The 24,286-nt window shown below is 40.9% G+C and overlaps 1 protein-coding gene across 1 annotated transcript in view; it reads left to right on the top strand.

Annotated features, from left to right (window-relative positions):
- The first annotated feature begins 2,487 nt into the window (after positions 1-2,487).
- The window catches only part of SLC44A5 (solute carrier family 44 member 5), a 132,811-nt gene continuing 111,012 nt past the window's right edge, over positions 2,488-24,286 (top strand). The window contains exon 1 of the mRNA XM_067301408.1: positions 2,488-2,564. Within this exon, the coding sequence (XP_067157509.1) occupies positions 2,528-2,564 (37 nt within the window). The 5' untranslated portion in view covers positions 2,488-2,527. The remainder of the gene's footprint in view (positions 2,565-24,286) is intronic.

Genomic DNA, 24,286 nt, shown 5'->3' with positions numbered 1-24,286 from the left:
GCTGCTGTTGTGTAGTTTGCTGAGATTCCAATGCCAAGCCTTGAAAATAGGCTATATAGGTATCTATACAAAGGGAACAGAGTAACAGCGGGCTGTGGAATACCACAGAAGCTCCACTGAGAAGACCACTTCAGGTCTTTGACTAGCAAATCCTGCCATGCCCTGCTACCCCCTCTTCTCCAGTGCCATATCAGAACGAGCCAGAAGACATTAAGTCACTGCCCTGCCTCTTACAAAGCTGTCCGGTACAGCCGTTCTCACGTTTGACTCAATTTTTGACACAGGAAGTTCCTCTTTCTCTGGCGTGAGATTGTCTGAATTGTTCTCCTAATCATCAACCTTGGAATGAAAAGGAGATTTCTTCTTAGATAACGAAGGGTGTCATCCCTTTTCCACACAAGGCCTTTACCCTTCGATTCCATTTCCTGGAATATAAACAGGCTCTATTTCTTGGAACAGGCACCTTGGGTAGCTAGACCAGGTAACTGGCATGAAAGGAAGAACTCCAACTTTGCAGACAAACAGTGGTTCAACAGAATACATAAACCTGGGCCTAAAGCTAGGCAGAACTTTAAGTACTTTGATGAACCAGGGGTAACTGGAGAAAACAACTACTCATTTTAAAGTTAGAAGGACAAATAAATTCTTACAATTTAAGGAAGAGAGGGAAATACTCCCCCCAGTATTTCTACTACCAGAAAACACAAAATTGTCTGTGTGAAACTGAGTAATTAGAACAATTGTCCTGAACTTAATTAGCTTAAAGCTAGCCAAAGCAGCTAGCTCTGCAACACCTGTTGTTGCACTGACTGCAGTGCAGGCATGTATCCTCACTGCCCTCCAAATCACACAATGGGATTGTTTAAATAAAAGAAGAGTAACAGCTTCCATGATCTATACATATTAATTTACTCATTAATAAAGCCATCATATACTTACTTGTATTGTTAAGGTTCAGAAGCTGTTTTTTGAAAGAATATCTGTATTTGCAGGCCTTGGAAAGCACCTTTCCTTCAAATTGCACATGTACAGAAATGTAAATGATGGTTTGTAGGTGCATTTCTGTCAAGAATTACATAGGATTATTTCAAAAGGAGGAAGACAAACAATAGAAAATGTTCTGTGTACTGAACTTAGTGGTACGTCCATAGCCACGGACTAACAGACAAATATCGGTGTGACATCTGAATACAGTGTCCTTTTGCTGTAGCAGTGACTGGAGCTGTCACGACTGAAAACGTTTCTCAGCAATCAGATTAATTGCTCTTTAAGTGACCATTGACCCCTTCAGATACCAGTGACTTAATTTCTGACTAAAGCACGGGGGAGCGGATGGAAACTAAGGAAAATTTAATGATCAACAATGTATATTTGTAGGGACCGCACAGCGAGTGTGGTTACATCTGTTTTTAGACTGAATCACGAAAACGACCCCGCCCCAAACCAAAACTGAAGTGGGAGAATTCCCCAGGTGAGGAGACCGAACGGGGCTCCCTAAGCACCTGCCCACGCCTCCGAGCGCTGCCGTTCCTCGGCGGCCCGGGCGAGCCCGCGCCCGGCTCGCCGCCCCCCGGCCGCCCCGCCGCCCCCCAGCTCCTCAGCATGGGCCCCGGCTCGCCGCCCCCCGCCGCCCCCCGGCCGCCCCCCAGCTCCTCAGCACGGGCCCCGGCTCGCCGCCCCCGCCGCCCCCCGGCCGCCCCCCGCCGCCCCCCAGCTCCTCAGCACGGGCCCCGGCTCGCCGCCCCCGCCACCCCCCAGCTCCTCAGCACGGGCCGCCGGACAGCTCCGCCGGGCCACCGAGCGCCCGCTCCGCCCGAGGGGGCCCCCGCGGCCGGCGGGGCGGCGGGCGCAGCAGCAGGCGCCGCCGGGCCCCACCGACGGCAGAAGTCCACGCTCGCGGCATGGCCCGCGACGGGGAGCGCTGCCCGCCCTGCCCTCTGCGGCCGGCCGCGCTCCGCGGGCCCTGCCCCCTGCCGCGCGGGGCCAGGCGGCGGCAGAGCGCGGGGACCCCGCCCGCGAAGGCGCCCGCTCTTCCCTCGTTACCGAAGTTGTCGCCCGGAGCCGGAGCGAGCCCGAGCCAGCGGGCGGCCCGGGGAGGGGGCGGCCCGCGGAGGAGGCGGCCCCGGGAGGGGGCGGCTGGCGGCGGGCAGGCCCCGGGAGGGGGCGGCCCCGGGAGGGGGCGGCGGGCAGGCCCCGGGCGGCGGCCCTCTCTGCGGCCCCTCCGCCTGCCCTCGGCGCGCCCCCTCTGCCCGCGGCCCCCCCGCGCGGCGCCAGCGCCGCCCCCGCGGGCTCGGCGCAGGCGTCGGCCGCAGAGCCGGCGGGACAGCGGGGTCAGCGCGGGGCGCGGGCGGCAGCAGCGCGCCGGGCCGGCCGCGGCGCAGCGCAGCGCGGCGCAGCGGGGCGCAGCGCGGCGCGAGGCTGCCGGCCGCTGCCGCCTCTCATGCCTTCGCGGCAACAAAGAGCGCGCTGAGCGGCGGGCAGAGGCGCCGCGCCCCGGCTCTGCCGGCGCGGGGGGCACCGCGAGACCATGGCGAGGAAGGGAGAAGCCTCCACGTCGCCCTTCGGTAAGCGGCCGGGCGCTCGCGCTGGCGGAGGCAGGGAGCCGGCGCCCGCGCCTGCCTCTGGCCTGTTTACATTGCGGATCCAGCCAGCGTGCGGCAGCGCCGGCGAGAGTTTGTTTCCTTGGGCAGATGCCGGGGGCAGGGTGGGGGTAGGGGTGCCCCGGGCGCAGACGGGGGGGCACCTCGCTGCCCCTGCTGCGGGTTCGGGGAGGGGGGACCGCTGGGCGCAGCCATGGGGGCAGGCGGGGCGAGAGCCTCCGCCACCCCCCCTCCGGGAGCAGGTGCGTTGCCGCCGCTTTGTCCGCGCCGTTTTGGGAGGGAGGGGTCTGCGGCCGGGGGCCGGCGCGGGCGGGCGGGAAGGAAGGAAGGAAGGCCGCTGGGCGGCAGGTACGCGGCTGTGGGGAGGGCCGGCCGCTGGCGCTGGGCGCGGGGCCGTTGGGGCGCGGGGCCGTTGGGGCGCGGGGCCGTTGGGGCGCGAGGCCGTTGCTCGCGAGGCCGTTGGTCACGCGGGGCTGTTGGGGCGCGGGGCCGGCGTGCGGGACTGCGGGCTGCTTGCGCGGGGGACGCGGTGTGAGGCCGTGGAACCGGGGCTCGGAGGCGAGAGCCCGTTGGGCCGGGGGTACTTGTGGGGTGCTGGTGTTCTGGCTGTAGGGACTGGGAGCTCCACAACCTTGGCCAGGGTGCCCGGGACTAAGCGAGCTCCCCTCCTCGCCTGGATCCTGCCAACCGAAGCGTAGCAGAAGGTCACCGGGGGCAGAACTTTATCTCGGTGCTTGAGCTCTGCTTTAATTGCTCCTTAGTATCTAATTCGTTTGCGGCAGAGGAGATGGGTTAGCAGAGCTTCTTAATCTGTTTGAAGGCGTCACTGCAAAACTGATTGCAGTTTTCCTTTTCCAAATATGTGCGAGATTTCCATGACAAAAAAAATTCTCTCTTTAGTCTGCAAAATGAGCAAACCCCCTTAGAAACAAGGCTCCTTTTTTTGTGCATCCTAAAAGGCTGCGTGTAATTGGCTAAGTTATACAAACGAGCAACAATGGCTTGATAAAACTGTCTTTGCTATGATATCCTGGGCATGTTGTGTGACGTGTTTATAACTCATGAAACTCAATTTTATAAATCACCTCTACTCTGATCAAAAACTTGATCCGTCTAAAGGAAAGTTGATGATTTGTGTTTCTGACACTTAGGACAAAGCTGGTTAGTTTTCATTTGTGAAAATATGGAATATGCAGAACAAAACCTGATCCTTCTGTATAGTACATTCTGTTGTAACAGTGAATGTTTTGGTCCCGATAAGGACTTCAGAATCAGGATGTCCAAAATAGGGAGTTGCTTGCAAAAAAAAAAGAAGAAAAAAGAGAGAGAGAGAAAGAGGGGAAAGAGAAAGAAGCCATTAGGAAGGGGGAAAAAAACAGAAAGAAATTGGAGTGTTTCAAAGGAGAAATCAAAATAATTCCAAAATACTAAATTTGTAGTTATTTAACTTCTCAGAGTACCTGTTCCTACTCTACTCTCATGGAAGTCAAATGGTTTTGCAGCTAACTTCAGTGGGGTAAGGCCCATAGATGTTCAGCACTGAGCATAGAAAAGTAGGCACTCTCAAGAGTAGGAACATGTATTCAGGAATGGAAAATGCCTTTTGAATAGAGTTCAATAAGAGCTACATACTCTTCCTCACTTGCCATTTATGAACAGGAGCACTGTGGTGTGAAAATCATGGGAAAAATACTGAGTATTGTATTGTCATAATACGACAGAAGTTTACCTTTATTTTTCAGAGCATGCTCCTGAGGAAAAAAGGGTGATCCTTTAGTTAGTAGTTTTTAGATATAGGGGAAGAGGATAATGTCTCAGTATGTCAACTTGTAGTTCTGAAGAATTATACTGACTAGAATTTTAGCTATTTCATGCCCATCAGTATGTTTACTTTCTTTTTTCTCTTCTTTTGCATATGTTGATTTTGCTAGTGGTACTGTGTCTTGTGTTATCACCTTTACAGGAATCTTGAATAATTGCTCTAGTTTTGTGTCAGGGAGCCAGACTTGTTTTCAGATTTCTTTTCCCTTGTAGATCACATAATGTTAAAGATTTACAAAAAGAAGAAAAGTGCAGCACTTTCCAAATTCACGTTTCCTTTTAAATTAAGTTGCTGTAATAGTCATTCTCTCTCTTGACTTTTTTGTGTCTTTGCCAGTAGCTTGTTATTAGCCCGTAGGTATATTTCACAGAGGTATCCTCTCCTTGGAACCTCAAGTATTCCTCAGAGTTTCAGCATTTATAAATGACAAAACAAAATTATTTTCAAAAATTTTGGTCTGTTGACTTGTGGCATCAATTTGGTTCTTTAAGGGAGATATCTCAAGTCAAACCCATGGCTGACAGCTGATGTTAGGCTTAGCTGCCTCAGATTTCTCCTCGAGGTAACAAGTCTCCTATCAGACTGTTGGTCATTAGATTTAGACTGGCTGCTGGAAGCCCAAGATACAGGACAGCATGGTTGACTGCTAGTGTGAATGTATATCTAGGTAAAAGGTTTTGATAGGCCCATAGGCATTCTGAGTCCTGCTCCTCTTGAGCTCTGTCTCCTAGCTGCGTTGCTTCTCTGCATGCATGTGTGAGAGGGATCATAAGCTCATCTTTGAAAACAAGCTTCTTAGCAGTTCCATAAATCCAGGTGACATGGTTCAGTCTTTATTAGGACAAGCTATAAGCTGGCTCCAGAAAATGCAGTGATTTTTTTTTTCCCATTGAAAATGGGTTAAATACAAAGGATTTGTTAAGAACAATTAAGAACAGTGATACTGACTTTATCAAGGCCTGTCCCTCCAGCAGAGAATTTCTCACTGGAAAAAACCAAAGTTCTTTCAGTCACTGACATTTAGAGGAAAAATCCTAAAGTGAAGTTACTTTTTCTTCATTTTAGATCTGCCCAACAGGACGACTACCACTGAAGCAAAGGATGCAAATTACTCATTACTTGCTTTTCTCGTTATAGCTGATTTTTGAGGTTTTGGGTTCTTTATTTTTTTAATCAAAGTAGTATTTTCTTTCTTATAACTGCAATATTAAGAGCTGTCATTTGACTGTTGAAATCAATTATTTTTGACTTTATTGCAGAATCAACCTTATAGCAGTGGCATGTGTATGTTTCTGCCATGAGTAGTTTCCTACAGTAGTGAACTGTAGTTCAGATGTTAGCTTACAAATCACTGAAGTCTAAATGAAAGATGACATTGTTTTTAAAGAAAACTTTTATCACTATTTTAATAAACAGTGTTATTGAGAGGAAATGTATGAAAGACCAAATTTTATTACTTTCCACTCAAATTTATCTAGCTTACTTTTGTGTATCTGCAGATCTAGATCTTCTCTAGGAAGAACTGTTTGCCTATGATTTCTCTTGCCAAGTGAATACAAACAGTCCTTCAATATATAATTGGGATTCCTCATTACTGCTGGGAGGTGGTTATGTCAGTATTGAAATAAATATTTATTTGATAACTGAATCACTGGATTTGCACTTGCAGATTGCTTCTCTATTTCTGCCTGGAGCTCTTTTCAGACCTCAAGCTACAGGCAGACAGAGCTACTCCACTGTTTAAAAAGATGGACCTGCATATGAGCTTGCAAACTCTTACAGGACTTCCTAAATCATTTCCTGGCAGGTCAATGTATTTATTGCTATTTATTATTTTTTTACTAAAAAAAATCTGTTTGTTTCATTTCGAGATTCTTCTGCTTCCCTTGAAAAAGTTTTTGATGAACTAAGAAAGTTTACTAACAAGATTTGTTATTTCTTGTAATTCGGCCTACATCTTCCATTTATTAATTTCATCCCATTACACTTAAGTACCATGCAGGAAGAAAGATATCTTCCGTCTAAGGAGACTGGGCTGTTCAGTCATGGCAATGTCATATAATGTGGAAGCTATGGGCTGTTCTATTGCTGCTGCTAAAGCCTCCTTAGCCACTGCTGGTAAATCCTTGTGTGTCTAAGTAATACATTGCACCCTCTGAGATTCAAATTTCATACCAGTGGGTGACAATCAGTTTAAAGCTGAAACTTATTTCACTTAATGCAACACTTTATTCAGACTTGAATACACTCAAGTATGTTAGAAGTGAGTGAAACTCTGTTGATTTAAACCTTTCTTCCTCTGATATAAATTTGGTCTACTTTATCTAGGTTTTGTAGTGCATGTATCAAGTGAGATAAATCATTTACTCTTTGGGCACATCTGCTGAACCTAGGTACAGAACTTCATCAATGTCTGAATTTGCTAACTTACTAATTTTTTATGGAAAAAGTCACTGTGGAATAAACTTAGAAGAGTGGGGAGAAAAATGGACAGAATTTTAAAAGTAGCCATTTGTAGTATTTCCTGTTGTTTAAAGTATTATTGCAAATACGTCATTCTGAGTGAGAACTTTCTCTCTTAGCATGCTGCTTTATCTTTTGCTTGATTCTATGGTGAACTATCAATCCTGCATATGTTGACATTTCATTTCTTCTTACTGTGGAAGTATATTTAGGCATTTAAAATTCACTGCAGGATCAAACTGGAGACATATATGGATTTTGAGGGAGCAAATCCTTTTTTAAAGTGTCATTTCTATTAATAAAAACAGCTGGAAGATCGTAGAAACACATGAAAGATAACTTAAAACAATGTAATTTCTATACTCCGTAAGATAATTATAAGACCTTTTAAAGCTACTTTTGGTGAATATGTTTAAAATATTAGACTTACAAACTGCAGTGCATTTCTTATTTCTGAATAAATCCTCTGAGTGTCTACAGTGTAATAAGTACTTTATTTCCAGCTACAGCATCGTAACTTGTCCAACTATAGCTTGTCGAACTTGTCCAGTTATAGCTTCCTAACTTGCCCAAATTGCACAATCAGTTCCTCCCAAGTCTCTGAAGAATGGAATAATCATTATAGCAAAAGATACCAGATCTAGAGGACTGAAGTATTTTGATGAGTACAAGACAACCTTCACTGCTTCCACAACCACATTTCTGGTAGCCATAAAGCAGCTACTAGTGGAACTATGCCTATTTCCATCACATCAGCATCTGTATACCACATTTCTATTTGTAGCAAGCAGCTATTGTCCCATGTTGTTTAGATGACCAAAATTCTTGTACAATCCATCTAATTTCCCCAGATAATAATTACATGAAGGAGAAGGCAATGTGTTGATTCTAAACTGTGATGAGATTCTGAAAAAGTAGGTAATTAAATTGAATTTGATCCTCTGTTCCAAGTTTCCCCATTAAAAAATCAATTCCAAGAGACCCAGAACTCAGGAAGCCTGTTTTCCTAAGCTCACATCTTGTGACTGATAGACTTTGCTGTCAAAGAGTCTGCAAGCTCTGCTTTTTGGGGGACATTTATACACTAATTGCCCCCCTCCCCCCATCTTTGATTCATTGCTGTTTAATACAGTGTTTGCTCAACCTTTTCCTCAAGACATCTACAGGATAATCTTTGTCTCCTTCCTATTTTCACAAAATGTGTAATTATCTTTGAGGTACCTACTCTTCTGTCAGGTGTAATGGAAGCTGATAATGGAATCTTAAGTTATTTGGGAGTATAAACAAAAAGCAGAAGGTTTATGTAAACACACTGTAGGTGTCCTGAAAACCAGGTTTAATAAACACAGTACTTACAATGCTTGCAAAAGGGTGGCTTGTTGAAAAAAGTGAAAATACGGCAGTATGTACTTTGGTTGAGGTGAAAGTGACATGGCAACGTTAGGCCATTTATGTGGCCCCTGTTTTTCTCTTGACTTCATAAATGTAAAATGAACGTAAAAGGGACTGATACAAGACCATCATACTTAGTGTATGTAAGTTGGCTTTCTGATATCTCAAAGTATGAGGAATGTTTCTTCCCAGAACAGAACTGGGCTCTAAATTAGGTGTCTAATGTGGAAATGTGTTTGTACATTTTGAGTGGATCTTTGTGCCATGGCTCCAGAAAAGTCTATTTAGTAGCAGGTAATATTTATTACTTGAAGTCAGGAAGTTCATGATCAAGCTGGGTGTTTTATATTGAGTTTGTTTTCTTGGCATATATCTAAAATATATAGCATCATTCAGTGAACAATCTGTATGGTATAAAGAATAAATTAGAAGTGCAATACAGATCTGTTTCACTTTACCTTTTTGTCATTACAGTTTTGTAATAGAAATTTATCCCTATAAAAGCCAATAGAAGGTTGCCCCCAAAACATTAGGAAGAGCAGCACTGATATTCCTAATTTTTTCTTATGCAAGTTAAATTACAATATTAGAAAAAAATGAAGATACTCTATAGAACTGTGTGAGAGTAGACACAAAGGATTGTAATACCTTTTAGAGAAATTACAGTCTGTTGTGTAAATATGCATTTAGGGCAGTTTAAATATACATTTACATAATCCGTACTTTGAAGACTTAAAATGCACGGTGTTGACTGTAATAGGATATGATATAAATATGCTTCTAGATGGTGTTAAAGACATGTACTGTTGTTATTGGACTAGGTAACTATCTCTATTAAGGAGTATTAAAAAAATGCGGAGCATTTACCCAATAGAACAGAGACTGTCTGAACAGCAGTGTGGTTTATATGTTTCTTTTCTATTATGGTAAAACCCTGATTACAAATGTAACTGGAACTTCCTGGACTTTTGTGCAATTGTGGTACTTCCAAAGCCTCTTTGCTACGGTCAATGTTGTCTTCACGGGATTCCTACATTGCGCTGATCTTGGAACAGTTTAAATACATTTTCCTCATTTGGACGGTCGTGGAGACTTTTATGGGATGACTTGAGTTATAAAGTTAGGCATATTCTAAAGTCTTTGCAAGAGGTCTTCAACAGATTATTGGCAAAGTTGTAAACAATAGCTCAGATTAATTTACAAACATCTCTCTTGAAGCTCTTTATTTTCGTTTAACATTTAAGATCAATTGTGTTTGCTTTACTCACAAGAATAAATCTGCTTACTTTATTGTAAATAAAGTAATGCTTATTTATATAAGTAGCTGAGTCAAATTTAATATATCTTCTTAAAATTTGAAAACTATCACATACCAGAAATGGTATGTCAGTAAGTGAATAGGCAATAAGACCAGTAAGATTTAGTCTGTACAAGTTTCTCATCTAGTAGTCCAATGTTACTTCTTTGTATTTCTTGGGTCGTATTTATTATTACAGTTTCTAACCCAATTAAGATTCTAGAGTATGTGAAAGCATCCATGCTTTGATTTGTCAACCATATGAGCTTCAGTGTTGTATCTCTCTCAGCTTATTGACTTTAGCTGAGCCGTTCTTAGAGTAAGGTATTGCTCAGCATGAATAAAGATGACACAATCAGAATATCTTTAAGTAAGGAAGTGAACTTAACTATTATGCGTAGTTATACACAGTTCAATTGGTTATTTATTGCTGAGAGGTATGACTGTCAGTGAAAATTATCCAGAAAGAAAAAGTGTAATGAACTAGGTTTCTTTATGACTGAACAAACTTTGTTATATCTTTTAACAAGCAAAATATTAATACATATTAGAGGGGAAATGGAATCGTCTCCGCTAGCATACAATTTAATGAGATTATAATGAAACTAACCTCTACCCATTCCTTTATCACATGGATTGGAGCAGTTGCTACATGACAGGCTTGAGGAGAGGGTGGATGTGTATTGGAGTCATCATGCAGGGGGAGATAAAACTCAAATCTTCTGCTGCTAGCAGAATTCCCTATGTTATTAGAACAAGGTTTTACACATGTATATAGAATTTTTAAAGCATTTAATTCCCCCGCCCTGGGCTACATAATCAGAAAATGAGACATGGCATAGAAATGTGAAGCATAACCATAGCAGGGTTGGTGCACTCGTTGTAACTTGGTGGATTAATGGTAGCTTTGTCAGGGTTGGTGAATCCTCCTGTTTAGGAATCTATTGATGTTTCTCTGTAGTCTTTCTTCACTTCCTTCTAAGTCTTCTCAATAAGACTGTTAAACATTTTAAAAATATACCCTTTTTGCATTAATCAGCATTTTGTCTGTTTGCAACAATACAGTTGTTTTTACAGCTCAACTTGATATAAAGAAACCTCTTTATATCAAATGCAGTGAGACACTAATGGTAGTGTGAAAGTGAGACTTGGCACCTCTTTGATACCTATTTGACATATTTATACTCTGGTGTGTTGGCAATTATATCTCCAGGTGTTCCATCTCTCTCTAGGCTTCTCTTGCTTTCAAAACCAGGTACATGCAAAATGTAAAATAAAAACAGTAAAATGAAATCCAGGCCTGCCTATTTTTTCTCTCCCCCATACATACACAGTGTACTTGTTTACATATTTTTAGAAGCCTGGTGGAAATCTCAAGACAATGGAGTAGGCTAATTCATTCAACAAACAAAGAGAAATAGACAGTACCTAACAGGTTACTGCCAAATAACTCTCTCGCACAAAAAAAATAGACCTTTTTTGAGAGATAAAGAATTGTGCTACTTTAATTTCAGTGGTCCAGTTTTTTACTTCCCCCTTTTGTATTTTTTTCCCAAACCTATTCTTTTTCCCCTTGTCTCACCTCTCAGAAGCTCCATTTCACGGTAACGCTGTTTGAGGCACAAACAGTGCCTCGATTTATTTTGGTTCTTGCAAATGGAGAGTACAATTATAAGGAGTGAGGTTTTCCATCTGAAGGCCTGAGTATGCTGGGTCTCAGAACTTCTCCAGCTACAGCTGCATAAATAGCTGGTATGTTTGTGTTTCAGTGGACAATCCTGATGACTGAACAAAATGTTCCAGCTTTTTAATTCTTTTTTCCCTTTTTAAACCAAGATAGCTTACTGAATTCAGACCAAATATTCACAAGGTTTTGTGGATGGAGTATTTACAACCTCCACCCATGCCCTCAAGCTGTAGCTCTGCTGTGCTCCCAGCCCTTGATGGACTGAGAACAAACTTTAGGCTTTAGAGAGGCACTTGGGTTGCTGTGTGGTTTTTTTACACCTATATCACCAGGCTAGCTTGCTGCTTTAAAAAAACAGTATTGCAAGAGATGATGGAAATAAGGACCCTAACATTTTTGCATGCAGAATGCAGTCATTATGTCATAAGAAGCATCTTCCATCCTAATGGTAAATTTCAGGCCTAGTTAATCAGAACTTTCTATGAAGCCAGGGCTTTGAAGCTTTTCCAGGGTTTGCTCAGGTTCTGTGCTGTGGTTGGACTGTTGCCTGCCTTCTGCCATCTAGAATTTCTGATAGCTTTGGAATGGAAGAGTGCACTTCTCTACTAGAGAAATGGAGAAAGAAGATAGAATGTTGCCCAGAAATTTTAAGCATGGAAACAGTTATGTTGGTGCTGTATGTTATTACTTCAATGACAGACCATGAAAAACGATATGCCAGAGAGAAACTACACAGGAAAGCTGAACAACAGTGTGTTTATAACTGCGTCTAATGCTCTGGAGGGACATCTTTAAGATCTCTTAAATGACAAAGCTCAGCAGGAGCCTGCTGGAAAAACTTTTTTTTAATCTTTGCTGATACCAGTAAGAAATAACTCCACGTCTGTAAATATCTATCTTCTTTCTCCATTTCTCAACGCTATTGTAGTGAATTTGGCAGAGTTTCTGAGAATTTACACCGGAGAAGCTGAGACAGATTTGATAATTATTTGGTTAATCAGAGGTGTGGGAAGGGACAGGAAATTAATGCAAGTTTGGTGTCATAAACTATGATTGGGCTGTGATGAGAAAATTTAGCATCTGTGTTACACTCAAAATCTTGTTTATGGGCAAAGAAGAAACACACCTTGTATACAAAGACAAGAATTTATTGTAGTGTAATTGAAATCTTAATAGACTAATCCAATAATCATTATTTGTTCAGTTCTAATTATTACAGAAAAAGAATACTTCAATATAGAAAAAATCTCAATAATAATAATAATACAGTTAAAATTGTAATACAGATGCTTCTTAGTTTCTGCCCCCATTTCCTGGTGTAATGTTCACACTTCCACCACTTCTTTGGATTCTAAGGTTGGTGACTTCAGTTTGGTGGTGAGAGGGGAGTGTCACTGCAAGTTGTCAGCATCTGGACTCCCTTGGCAGTGGGAATATGATGTTGATGCTGATAATTTTTCCTTCCTTACTCTAAGATCCACTTTAGGCCATTTTTATATGTTTGCTAACACACCTTTACACCTTGCTCTTTCTTCAGTGGTCTGCAACTTCACGTTACATCCAAATTTATGGCATTTAATGTATGCTAGATAGTTCTTTGTTCTCTTTGTTACCCCTGAAAACCACTTTTATCTGGCTCTGGGTCTGCATTTCTTTAACTAACCTTTGCTGAGTTGCTTTAGTCGTGGAGTCTCCAGTGCCAAACTGGTGCCCCATTTCTTGTCATCCAGTGCCTGTACACTATAATACCATCCTGCATCTCCACTTCTCAACGCCTCTGCTGTCATACCAGGCCTGTATTTCTCTATGATGCATCAAGATGTTAGTCATAAATATCTCATTCTGCACAGATTAATTACTTATTATTACTATTATGTAAAACCATGGTTGTGCAATGATAAGCAAAACAAATCAGCCATAACCACCTGGTCAGAAGAAAAATTGCTCTTAAACCAACTGAAAACAAATCTGCAGATGGGTCAGTAAAAGTTCTGAAAAAGTAAACCAGACAAGCCTCAGTCTTGAGGCCTTCCAAAGTCAGTACAAAGCCTGTGGCCTGTTACTAGCAATGCCAATACTGTATTACAGGGTTACATCTGGGATTCAAGATCAATGTAGAACCCCTTTCTCATTCAGATAAATGAAAAATGTAGTGCCTTTACTCTATCACTGGACTTGTCTGCATAGGAGAGTGAGGGGAAAGAGAGACAAAGGCAATTCTAGAATAATTAATAGTAAAATATACCATTAATACTCTGTATGGATACACTTATTCCAAAGTAAGATGTTATTCCAAACTAGTATAATATTATGCAGAATAAGAGTCAGTCCAAGTGGTCAATCTGAAATAGCTATTACATTTCAATTCACATCCTGTATTACTCTGAATTAACTTCCCTGTCTAGGCCAGGCCTTTGAGATAACATATGAAATCTGTTTTCTTTTTGTGGAACAGAGTAAAACTTGAGAGAGCATTGAATGACAGGTTGATCTTATTACTAGTGTTGCAGTAGCAGAAGGTAGCTTCAGTATAATTAAAATACCTGATGTTTGTAACTATATGCACTGAGTGGTGGTAAGCATTTGACATAAAATACTTAGTTTTATTTATGACAGTTGAATAACCGCAATCCTCTAAATTTGCAATATTATATTTAGAAGTTTTTACTTCTGAATTTTACATCTTTCCAGGTCTTTATTCCTGACATAACATTAATGTTTGTAAGCAAAATACTACCTGTCTTCAGCATAATCTGAATACAACTCCAAGATTAGGAGGGTTTAGTAGAGAAACTTGCTTATTTTGAAACTACAGGTGATGGTAAAAAAGGATAGTCTGAAAGCAAGGAAAGGTCCATTTTTAATAAAGCTATTCTGTAGAGGGAAACTTGGCTCAACTTATATGAGAGATCTACTGAATATCTGCCTTTTTGGGGACATTTCCAAGAAACAAATTGAATGACATTTAGGGACAATCTATATCATCAGCTTTGGAAAAGAAAAAACTGTTCTAAAGATATGGCCAAGGACTATCATGTGTTTATTTTCCTGACATATTCTACCCTTTTCCATCTTACTTGTTTTAATTTTTGGGCTGTCAGTTTTCTGTGATGAGAAAACTCTTGTGTTACACAAGTGTACCCTTGTGTAAGAACTATTGGAAACACAATGATAAATATTATCAAAGTCAATGATAAAATCAACTGACAAACACTAGATGAGCAGAGTGACTATGCTATTGCATGCAGAGACATCTAAGACCAGATGTCAGCATCTAGCAATAGCCCTAAATTTGTACAGAGCCACATTACTTTGTGAGGATATCCAAGAAGGGTTAAACTTGTAGAAAGTCTTATTCTACCTTCAGAAAGATAAAAGACAATCTTACTCAATAGTTTTGACTGATAAAACTGTAACTTGAGTACTTCATGCATCAAAACACAAACCCATTTTTTAGTGAGAAAGAATGAAACTGCTCTATAAATAAACTACCTGTTCATGAAACATTCTAGTGATAGATAGTCAACATGACTTTGTTTCATATGTTCTGGTACCTCTTAGAAACAGTTAGAATGAAAGACCCTTTCCAGTACTGCTTATCTGTATACCTCCATGCAGATAATTAGTGATAGCTGCAAAAAAATTGTTGTCAGATATGGCTATGTGTTGGTGCAAATTAAACTTATATAATCTCTGCTTCCTAGAATGTTCTGATTTTTCCTCTTTCCATTAATTAGTTGGTCGGCTTTTATTCATGTCTGGCAACTAGATGTGATCATCTGCATCACCAGAAGACACACCTAGTGGTTAGCACTGGGCTCTTACAGCTGAATGTAACTGATCATCCTGCAGCCCCTGTAATGAGTCCATGCTGGGAACTTGATCTTCACTTGGATGTGAAAACACTGTTTACTCTGCATTCACTCCTGAGGTGCAAAAGCACATAACATTCACAGCTCCTTAACACTGATTTGTTTTTCCCATTGCTCCCTACCTGTCCCAGGTAATCAGATTTACAAAATCTGCTAGTGAGAGTATATATAATGGCCTTTTCCCCTAACATCTGGAAATCGTGATAAAGAGAGTAGGTTTTGTTAAAGACTGTTAGCCTAATACGATAAAACAGAAACATGTAGCAGGATAACATAAATTACGTTGACCAAGAACTATTAAAACACTTAAACATAAGAGCTTGCCTGTGAGGTTAGGAACAAGCTGTGTTTGATGAAATATGATCATCCTTTGTTTAATATAGTGAAGATTAAACACAACCCCAAATTTATTAACCACTTGGTTTCTTTTACACTAGAGGCTAAGCAAAACATAATGGCCTTGCACTGTGCAAGATATTCCCAAGCTTGGACTTTCAGGTTTTTGCATTTGGTCTTTTTTCTTTTTCTGCTGAACTGCAGAACAGGTACTGGTTCCTTTGGGACTTCGGAGAAGGTGTTTCAGTCATGAATTGTGGAGGCAGTGATAAAGTAGATAAGAAAATCTGGGAGGAAGACAAATAGACTAACCCTTCAAATTTCCTTTCCACTTTATTTTTTGTGCTCACTTACTTAGGAGGTGGTCCAGTTTCAGCAAGTTTGAGAGACAGAACCCCAATAAAAGGCTGTGTTTGTGCAGGAAGTCTCTATCCCTTTTACCTTAAACAGAAGTTTTAGCGGCTTCTGGGCATGTTCAGGCACAGTAGACATCATTTGTCCTGGGGCAATATTCATTGCTTAAAAATTCATCCTTATTTCCTCTTGGAAGGAGAAGATTGGTATGCAAGATAGATAGGAGGATCTAGTCCACAGAGTGCTAGTTAGATTGTGCTGACTTAGATGAATGAACAGGATCTCATTGGGGGTGGTGTCCTACAGAGGACAAAAAATACATGGTGGTAGTGGGGAAGCAGTGACGAGACTAATAAATAATTACTGGAGAAAGATAGGTTGATAGATTCCACTTTGCTAGGATGGCAGGAAATAAATGCCTGACAGCCACTAGAGTTTGATGGATGTCTTAAGAAAGTCTTCTTAAGCAACAGATCCCAACAGTAACTGAGTATAACTTTGAACAAAAGACTTGTGTAACCTAAACTTTGTCTAACATCTGCTTTCACTTTTTTTCTCCATATTGTTCAATCTGAATTTGCTGGTACCAAGCTTTTATGATCCAACAGTCTCTGGAATTTACCTCTGTCTGGGTAACAAAATTTATACTGTTACACCTGTCATTCTGAATAACGGAGCTGAAATCCATATGAAACATCAGGTTTTGTTTGTCATACAATGTTGATCTTCTCCTGTGGCACTTCACAGCAGCTGGGCTGATAGAAGCAGCCACAAATAAAAGTAACGAAGAGGAAATCTCTCTGGCTTGTGGGATATTCCAAAACAGCCTATTGCTGATGTAGAAATTAAGTGCCGTCCCCATACCCTTACAGTTCTGGGGAATTTGTAGGGGCAGGGATGGGATGATGCTCTTGACTGTTTCTAGCTGCTAAGCAAAGGCCACGTAGCAATATCTGAGCATCTCCAACCTGGATCCACACATATGAAGTGAAGCCATCCTTACCTTCCTAGAACTTGTGCTGAGAAGAGCTGCAGCAATTAACTGTACTCCTTGAACATGCTCTGTTGAGCAGTCACTTTGAAGTCACAGCTCTTTTTTTGTGCAAAAAGGTGAAACTGTGCCTTTAATTGGCCTCAGGCAGCTGCCAAGACAAGGAACTCTGTCCCAATGGGGACCCCCTGCAAAAGAGGACCAATGACTAAAGTTCTCAAAAGAACCACTGCTTGGTGGGGTACTCCTCTGGCAGGAAGCCCTGTGCTTGTACCAGTTACTTGAACAAAGAAATAATACTGTTACAACATATGGTTTTAGTATGTGCTTCTGGCACAATCAGGGTGGAAACCTATTTCTGCCTCCAAAGAGGAGCTCTAACTCATGAGCCACCCGGGATTCTCCTTAATTATCTCTTCTGCACAGCTAAGGATATACAGAAGAAAGGAAATATCTTTTTCAGGTTAACAGATTCTTACTGAGTCAGTTGCATGCAGAGATCTAGACTTGTACAAGCTGATGTGCCATGAAACCTTCCGGTAGCTGAATTAGGGTCCTTCATAATCAATGTACTTTTTAATAAATGAATATACTGAATAGCAGTTCTGTTGCTTATTATTTAAGATTTGTACTGGATATTACAGTAAAATTAATTGTTTTTTCATTACTTGTATTTTTCCTGTGACAGAATTTCTTGGACGTGATCAGATTGCTAAAAAGCAGCTGACTAACAATGTAACAAAATACAGTATTTATTTTTAGATTTCTTCCAGCAGAATGATAAATAGTTCCTGTGCTGTTGCTTTGCTGTAGCTGACAAAGGCCAATGAGCTGTATCTGTGAATACCCCTTTCTGTTGGTTTTGATACAATGCCATATCTGTGAATCTAGACAACAGCTACAAACAGTAAGATGATAATAAGTGTTGTGTCCCTATGACCAATACTCATGAACTCTTGTAGTATTTATTCCCTTAAGTAATTTGAGGATTTGAGTGGGATTTTTGAGATAGTAAAGTGTTTAGATAGATAATGCATATGTGTATATATATTTAGAAAATATTTATATTTATTTCCTTATACACACCTTTTTTGGCATCAATCCAGGTCCCTGGAAGCTGGAAGTGATACCTAGTTTTGGTTGGAAAGTGAGTAACATAATGTGGATATACATCATATTTCCACTTATGTAGAACCATGATAATTTATGCTGATGGGCTCTTCACAAGTGAATAATGTTGTGACCAGTGGAATGTAATACTAGTCCAGCAGTTTGCCCTAAGTTTGAGGCTAGCCAACATAGTAGGACTCCCATCTGAGCGAGAACATCCATCTCAGCAGCTGTCTTGAAGCTTATTTTACTGTTGCAGATGGGGGGGGGAAAGGACTCGGCTACTTAAGACTGCTTCATTTTTCCTCTGCTCCCCTTGTAATGAGGGGTGTCTCTTTCAACAACGGGAATCCAAAATCCATAAATAGTGAATACTTGGCTTGGTATACTGAAAAATGAAAGAGGAAGAGAAATCAACCATTGATTTTTTTTTTTTTTTTTTTAAATCCAAACAACCTTACTTATGATTGGGGATAGCAAAAAAAAAACAAAACAAAAAATAAACAAAAAAACCCCTAGAATTCTGGGCCAGAAACCATCAATGAGGTTTCATATTGCTCCTGGAAATGTGGCTTCACAAGTTGAAGGAAATAAATCCCCCAGCTGCTGAGACCTCTTTTCCAATACTTCTCCCTTTTATGAACATTGCAACCATTGCCAGAAAAGGTAGATGAGAAAACCTATGAATGTTGTGTATTTCTGCTCTGTCACTCAAAGGTGCAAGAAAAATACAGTAAGAAAGGAAGAGACACAGATAAGGAGCAGTTGGGGGGAGTGTTTCTTTTCTCCCCACAGAATGATTTCAGTTTGTAGATGTTAGCAAATGCTCATAACATAGCTGTATTTGCAACTCAGGGTGGGAACTTACATCCTTAAAAGAATCAAAGTAGAGTTCATACCTTCCTTCTGACAGTGTTAGAACATCTTAGCACTTGCTACAGTGTCAAGGCATAAACATGAGTGTTAAGGAACCAGCTGAAACTCACTGAGCAGTCTGAGGCGGTGCTCTGAAAGTGACCTAGGATGATGACTTAAAGACACATGGGAGCAAGTATGTAGTCTCTCCTGCTTTTCTTGTCTGTCTCGTGGAACTCCTGTAAGCCTATCTGTTGAGAAAAAACAGGGATATGCTGTTTTGCCAAAAGTAATCCAGGAGATCTGTGATAACAGTAACATTTTTCTGCCTCTGATACACTGAGGTGGACCTGCCACTGGCATGTGAGGATGGCCACGTACACCAGATTCAAAGCAAAAACTTGTTTTTAATGGCCACATTTAATCTGTATGAAGATCCTTCAGGCTTAGAGAAGATTCTAGCAAAAACTTGAAAGAATTCAAGCACTAAAAGGTCTCCATGGTTATTTCAATGCAGGTAAAGTAAATATGCCAGGCACAGGCTCAAATGCTGACATGCAGTTGTCTATACCATTTAGCTGTTAGCTAAACCCTCCATAGCAAAGTTGGGTACACCCTGGAGTAGCACTCAGATTTGTATTCTCAGTAGCAGAGTTTTAGCTCAAGTCCAGATAAAGCTTGGGAACAGTGCAGTGGATACCATAGGCCAGGGATTGTTCCCAAAAGACAGTATGGAAAAGTTAGCTTGTTTCAGAGAAGCGTTTAGCTGAAGGGATGTTCTCCCCTCTCTGTAGGACCAGAGAATAGCCCTTGGCTTATTTTACTTTCTAGTTTAGATATTGCTCATGATACTAACAAAAAATTGAATAAACAGCAAGAAACACATATGATTTTCTTGACTCAAGAAGAGTAAGATAATAGTCAAGTCCTTGCTTATTTAAATATTCCAGAAGCTGTATAGCACTGTCCACCCCCCCCCATAAAATGGGAGGAAAAGCCAAACATCCTGGAATTTTCATCAGGAAGTGGTGATCCATATTATGAAAAATCTTTTTCTGTGTAAGAGGCAAAAAGGCAAGTGATAGGCTATCATTGCCTAGCAGGGAGAGGAGATCTTGGATCAGATGCAGATTGTCAAACATTCTAGTCTGCAGTAGCAAAACGCTGGTTAGGAGTGATTGTCAGCAAACAACAGGAGCAGGCTGCTCTGGGTAAGGCAATCGTGAGCTAAGGGTGACAACGAGGCACATGGGCGGTTTCCTCACTGGCAAGGGGTGCAGTCCAACAGTACCCCAGCATGGCAAACACAACACTCTTGATGACAATAACCAGGGTCAGCCGATAGTCCAGTGACTGCCAGGCAGGTCTGTAAAGATGAGGCAGATCCAAATTCAACCCAAAAAATCAAGTTGTGGATTAGGGTCTGGATGAGCAGGATGCATGGCCAGGCATGGGCATACCTCCAGTGTAGCTCCAGCAAGGATCAAAGGTGAGCTTAACTGCAGTTCCCACGTAGAAGGAAGGGAGCTCCCAGATGAAGCTTCTCACAACTTCCACCCTTCCCAGCTCTTTTCATATCAGTGTGATCTGAGGTTATGACTGTGCCACAGCACAGCTGGCCTCAAACACAGGCAACCAAAAATGGAGGGGGGAAGGGTAGGGGGAAATAAAGGTTGCAAAGCCTTGCTGGTGCGCTTGACTCTAACAGCAATCGTGACCTGTCAAGAGGCACGTAAAGATGGTTTCTACTGCATACTTGTAACTGGTGCAGAATTGTATTAGATACAAGCTCTTGAAGTTGAGGAAATCACCTGTAGCCTCCAGATTCACAGTTATTTCCTGTCAGGAGCTCTGTATTATCTTCCTTCTTGCTATTCAAGAGGCAAAATTCTGTTCTCTTCTTCATGACTGTACATAGCAGAGGTTCCCCAAGGATCTTCCTGCCTGCCTCAACTTCTCCTTTGTAATGCTTACATGGCAGAGAGTCAGGAAGCAGCCAGTGCCAGCTGCTCCCTAAAGGAAAGTGAGCCAGGAGCTGAGAGCAACCCCAGTACAGACAGTGCCCACTGGCAGAGCGCAATCCCATCTGTCCGAACATGACCAGCAGAGCTGGTGGTCCATCGACAGCCCCAGACAAGGCCAGGGGATGGACCAAGTCCAGGGCCCAGGCAGGGAATCCGGTCAGGAGCAAAAGATGGGACCAGAGACAGGACTGGAGACAAGTTTCAACGACCATCGGAGGGGATCCATCCAGTAGAGAAGCCACCTATAACATAGGTCTCTCCTGGAGGCAGGCACAGCTACAGCTGAGGCAAGGGCTGGGGCCTGAGTTTAAATGGGGCTCCTGGGGCCATGGCAGAGGTTGGTGGGAGCCCCAGGTGGAGGTGGTCAGGGCCGTTAAGGGCACTTAGGGCTCTGACATGGAGGGGACAATGCAACTTGAAAGGAATTGAGATGCAAAATAAATTCTGTTTGCATTTTGGATGAAGAAAAGCAGGGAGCCTTAAGGACAATAACTCAGTTTCACTTTTTTCTGAGAGGATTGTTCACAATTTTCAAGGCTTGAAAAGATACTGTTACCTTGTCAGTAGTAGTCTGTGATCAGTGGATCCAGCAACTTAAGAGGTGAAATGCATGTGTTATTCTTTTCTCATGAAACATGCACTCCACCAAGAGTAATTTTCAAGGAATAAACAATATACAATATGCATTTGTAAGCAGTGCTTTTAACTGCTGGTAGAACAGAGCTTTGCTGAACTTCTGTTCATTTGCTTGGGCTCTGGGTATCCATCTTGCTTAAGTAATACGAAGACTAGTGCTTCCAATTCACTGCAGATTTTAGCATTTTAGAATTCACTACAGGTTTGAATGTTGTGAAAATCATACTCCTATTTAGTTTCAAAAAGGATAATATTATAGAAAATAGAAAAAAGCTGGTGCTATGACTCCGATTCTGCTAATGAGGCATGCTATGAAAATACAAGCTAGTCTTTAGTTATTTTATTCTCATAGCCATTTCTCTCTTCTAAAGTAATTGTTAGGCTTTCCCTAACCTGTATGATATCTTCTTGGCATTGAGTATTCTTCTGTGATTTAGGGAAATAATAACGTATATTTGATCTGGCAATGAGTTTATCATCTTTCCTAACTAGACATGTTTATATTTTCAGAATAGTTCTCATGCATTTTAGAAAGATTAGAATTTAAAACTGGTCAACAAGTTGTTAATACCTTTTAGCAAATTGAGAATTTTAAATGAATGAAAAGAGACTTGTATCAGAATAACTGATTGTATCTTAATAAGTTAATAGGCTTTGAATGAGTTGGAGGTCAATAGTAAAACAGCTAGAGCTCATACAGTAACTCAGTTATACGATATTGTTGTCAAAAGAAGAGGGTATCCTTCTTAAAAATAACTGAAAAGCATTACTCTGAAAAATCTGGATTATGAATTGTGAAAACTGTTCATTCTTCAAAAAATCAAAGAATATTTTCCTAGAAATAGTTCTGTTTTCTTCAACAGAAACTTTCCTTTTCCTTTAAAAAAATTAAAAATGTGCTTTTATATTTGGCTGCAGAATTGGAGATAGCAAATCATCTGCATTAATAAATATAACAATTATTCTTTGGGTGACAGGTTTGTGAAGAAGAGATTTAGCTGTAGAAAAATACATTGTTCCTCTCATTTATGTAGCTACTGTTAGTAGCGATCCATAGTCTGATTATAATCACTCTCCGTTCATATGAGATGAGAGCTTTTAAAATATTGTACACTCATAAAACTGTGTTTCAAAGAGCAGTGAAATTAAATCTGTAGGCCCAAACCCTCAAAGTGTTTTCACTTGTTTATACAGTGAATTATGTACAGTAGAACATATATTGTAACATGAAGTTGATGAGGTAACATATAATACTCCAAGATTTGATTTTCTTTAATACACCAGAAGAACAAGATTCTAGTGAATTTAGGTTTGTCTTTGGTCTAAATGCAACATAACTCAAAAAATCAGAGTGGGAAATACCAGAGAAGGTGATGATAGTCATTGTTTTATGGAAATGGATACATGCTTCCATGTTAAAGCATGAGTAAAAAAGAAGTCTGTCATTAATACTGTCTGCTCACTACATTGAGATTAAAAAGAGAAATGACATAGCAAATGGCATAGTCTCACATAACTTCAATATTCTCGGTTTTCAAGAGTAAATATTTTACACAAAAAAGATATGATGGGGTAGGGGAAGTGTACAGGGATGTAATATATGGAAATATATGGAGTTTATCAAAGTCAAATGAAATATAAGCTGTGAGAAGGAGTGGCTCCTGAAACAATCTTTTGAGATTAGTTCTTTAGGTGTGGTAATCTTTTTAAAACAATATTTGTACTCTCATAGTTTCCTAGTTGCATCCAGTGCCTCAAACTTTGCAAACTCTGCTTAAAAGCTTGCACAAGTAAAATGATCACTTTTTAAATTTGACACTTGTGAAAAGAATACTATCTCAGTAATTAGGGGAAGATTAAGAAAGTAGACTGCCATTGACTTGTAGCATATCCATAGACAAATCTCTTCTCTGTGCTTCTTATTATAGATTTAACAAATATGATGAATGGTATTTAGTTGTTTCACACTACACATTAATGTGACTTCTTTGCAAATAATTTATTAATAAAAAATAGATATATTTTGTTACAGATAATCAAAAAATACCCCAATATTATCATTATTTAGCATAACAGCTCTTTGGGGGTGGACTGTCTTCCTGGTTTTTGTTTGATCGGAACCTAACAAGGTCTTTACCCTCTGATGACAGTTGTTATGCCAAGGTTAATTAGTAGGCATATGCTTTGTGCATACGTCAGTATAGTTCACATTAATCAATGCTTGAATGTTTGGAGGATCTGTACCAAGGGCCATAGCATGGAAAAAAGGGAGGAACAGGGAGGGATCCTCCAAAATCCCCAAGAACCTGGCAGTGATGTTCTTTTAATGGAAAGCAAAGCTAGTGATGAAGCTGATTTAGTAGACAGAATTTTCAAATGAAAACAAAGATTTCTCACGTAAGTAACTATCAAGCTTTATGATGCTGTTCTAATTATAGGAGGGGAAGATGGGAATGGGGAGGGTCAATTGCATGCTTTTTGTCATCTGTTAATTGGCTTGCTGTAATCCATTGGATCAATTCAGTTACTGATAACATTAAATACAATGTGAGAATTAAAACCCATTAAGTTTGACTAGTCCTAACATGTAATTTGCACTGAGGCATGTTGTCTTTCACCATTTTCTCTCAAATATTTAAAGGCAAAGTATTATAGTGATATATCAGTACCAAAACTTCATAATCATCTTCTTCAGAGGACACCCTGCAGTGAATTTGTTAGTAAATACTGAATTTGCATATAAAATCACGACTAAGTTACAGTTGTTCAACTAAATAAAGACAACTTATGTCAGTGGTCTTTAATATAGACTACTGTTATTACTACTGTTGTTTTTTTTCTTTTCTA

The sequence above is a fragment of the Apteryx mantelli genome, chromosome 8 (assembly GCF_036417845.1).
Source record: "Apteryx mantelli isolate bAptMan1 chromosome 8, bAptMan1.hap1, whole genome shotgun sequence".
NCBI lineage: Eukaryota > Metazoa > Chordata > Aves > Apterygiformes > Apterygidae > Apteryx > Apteryx mantelli.
This window is presented reverse-complemented; position numbering and strand designations above follow the sequence as displayed.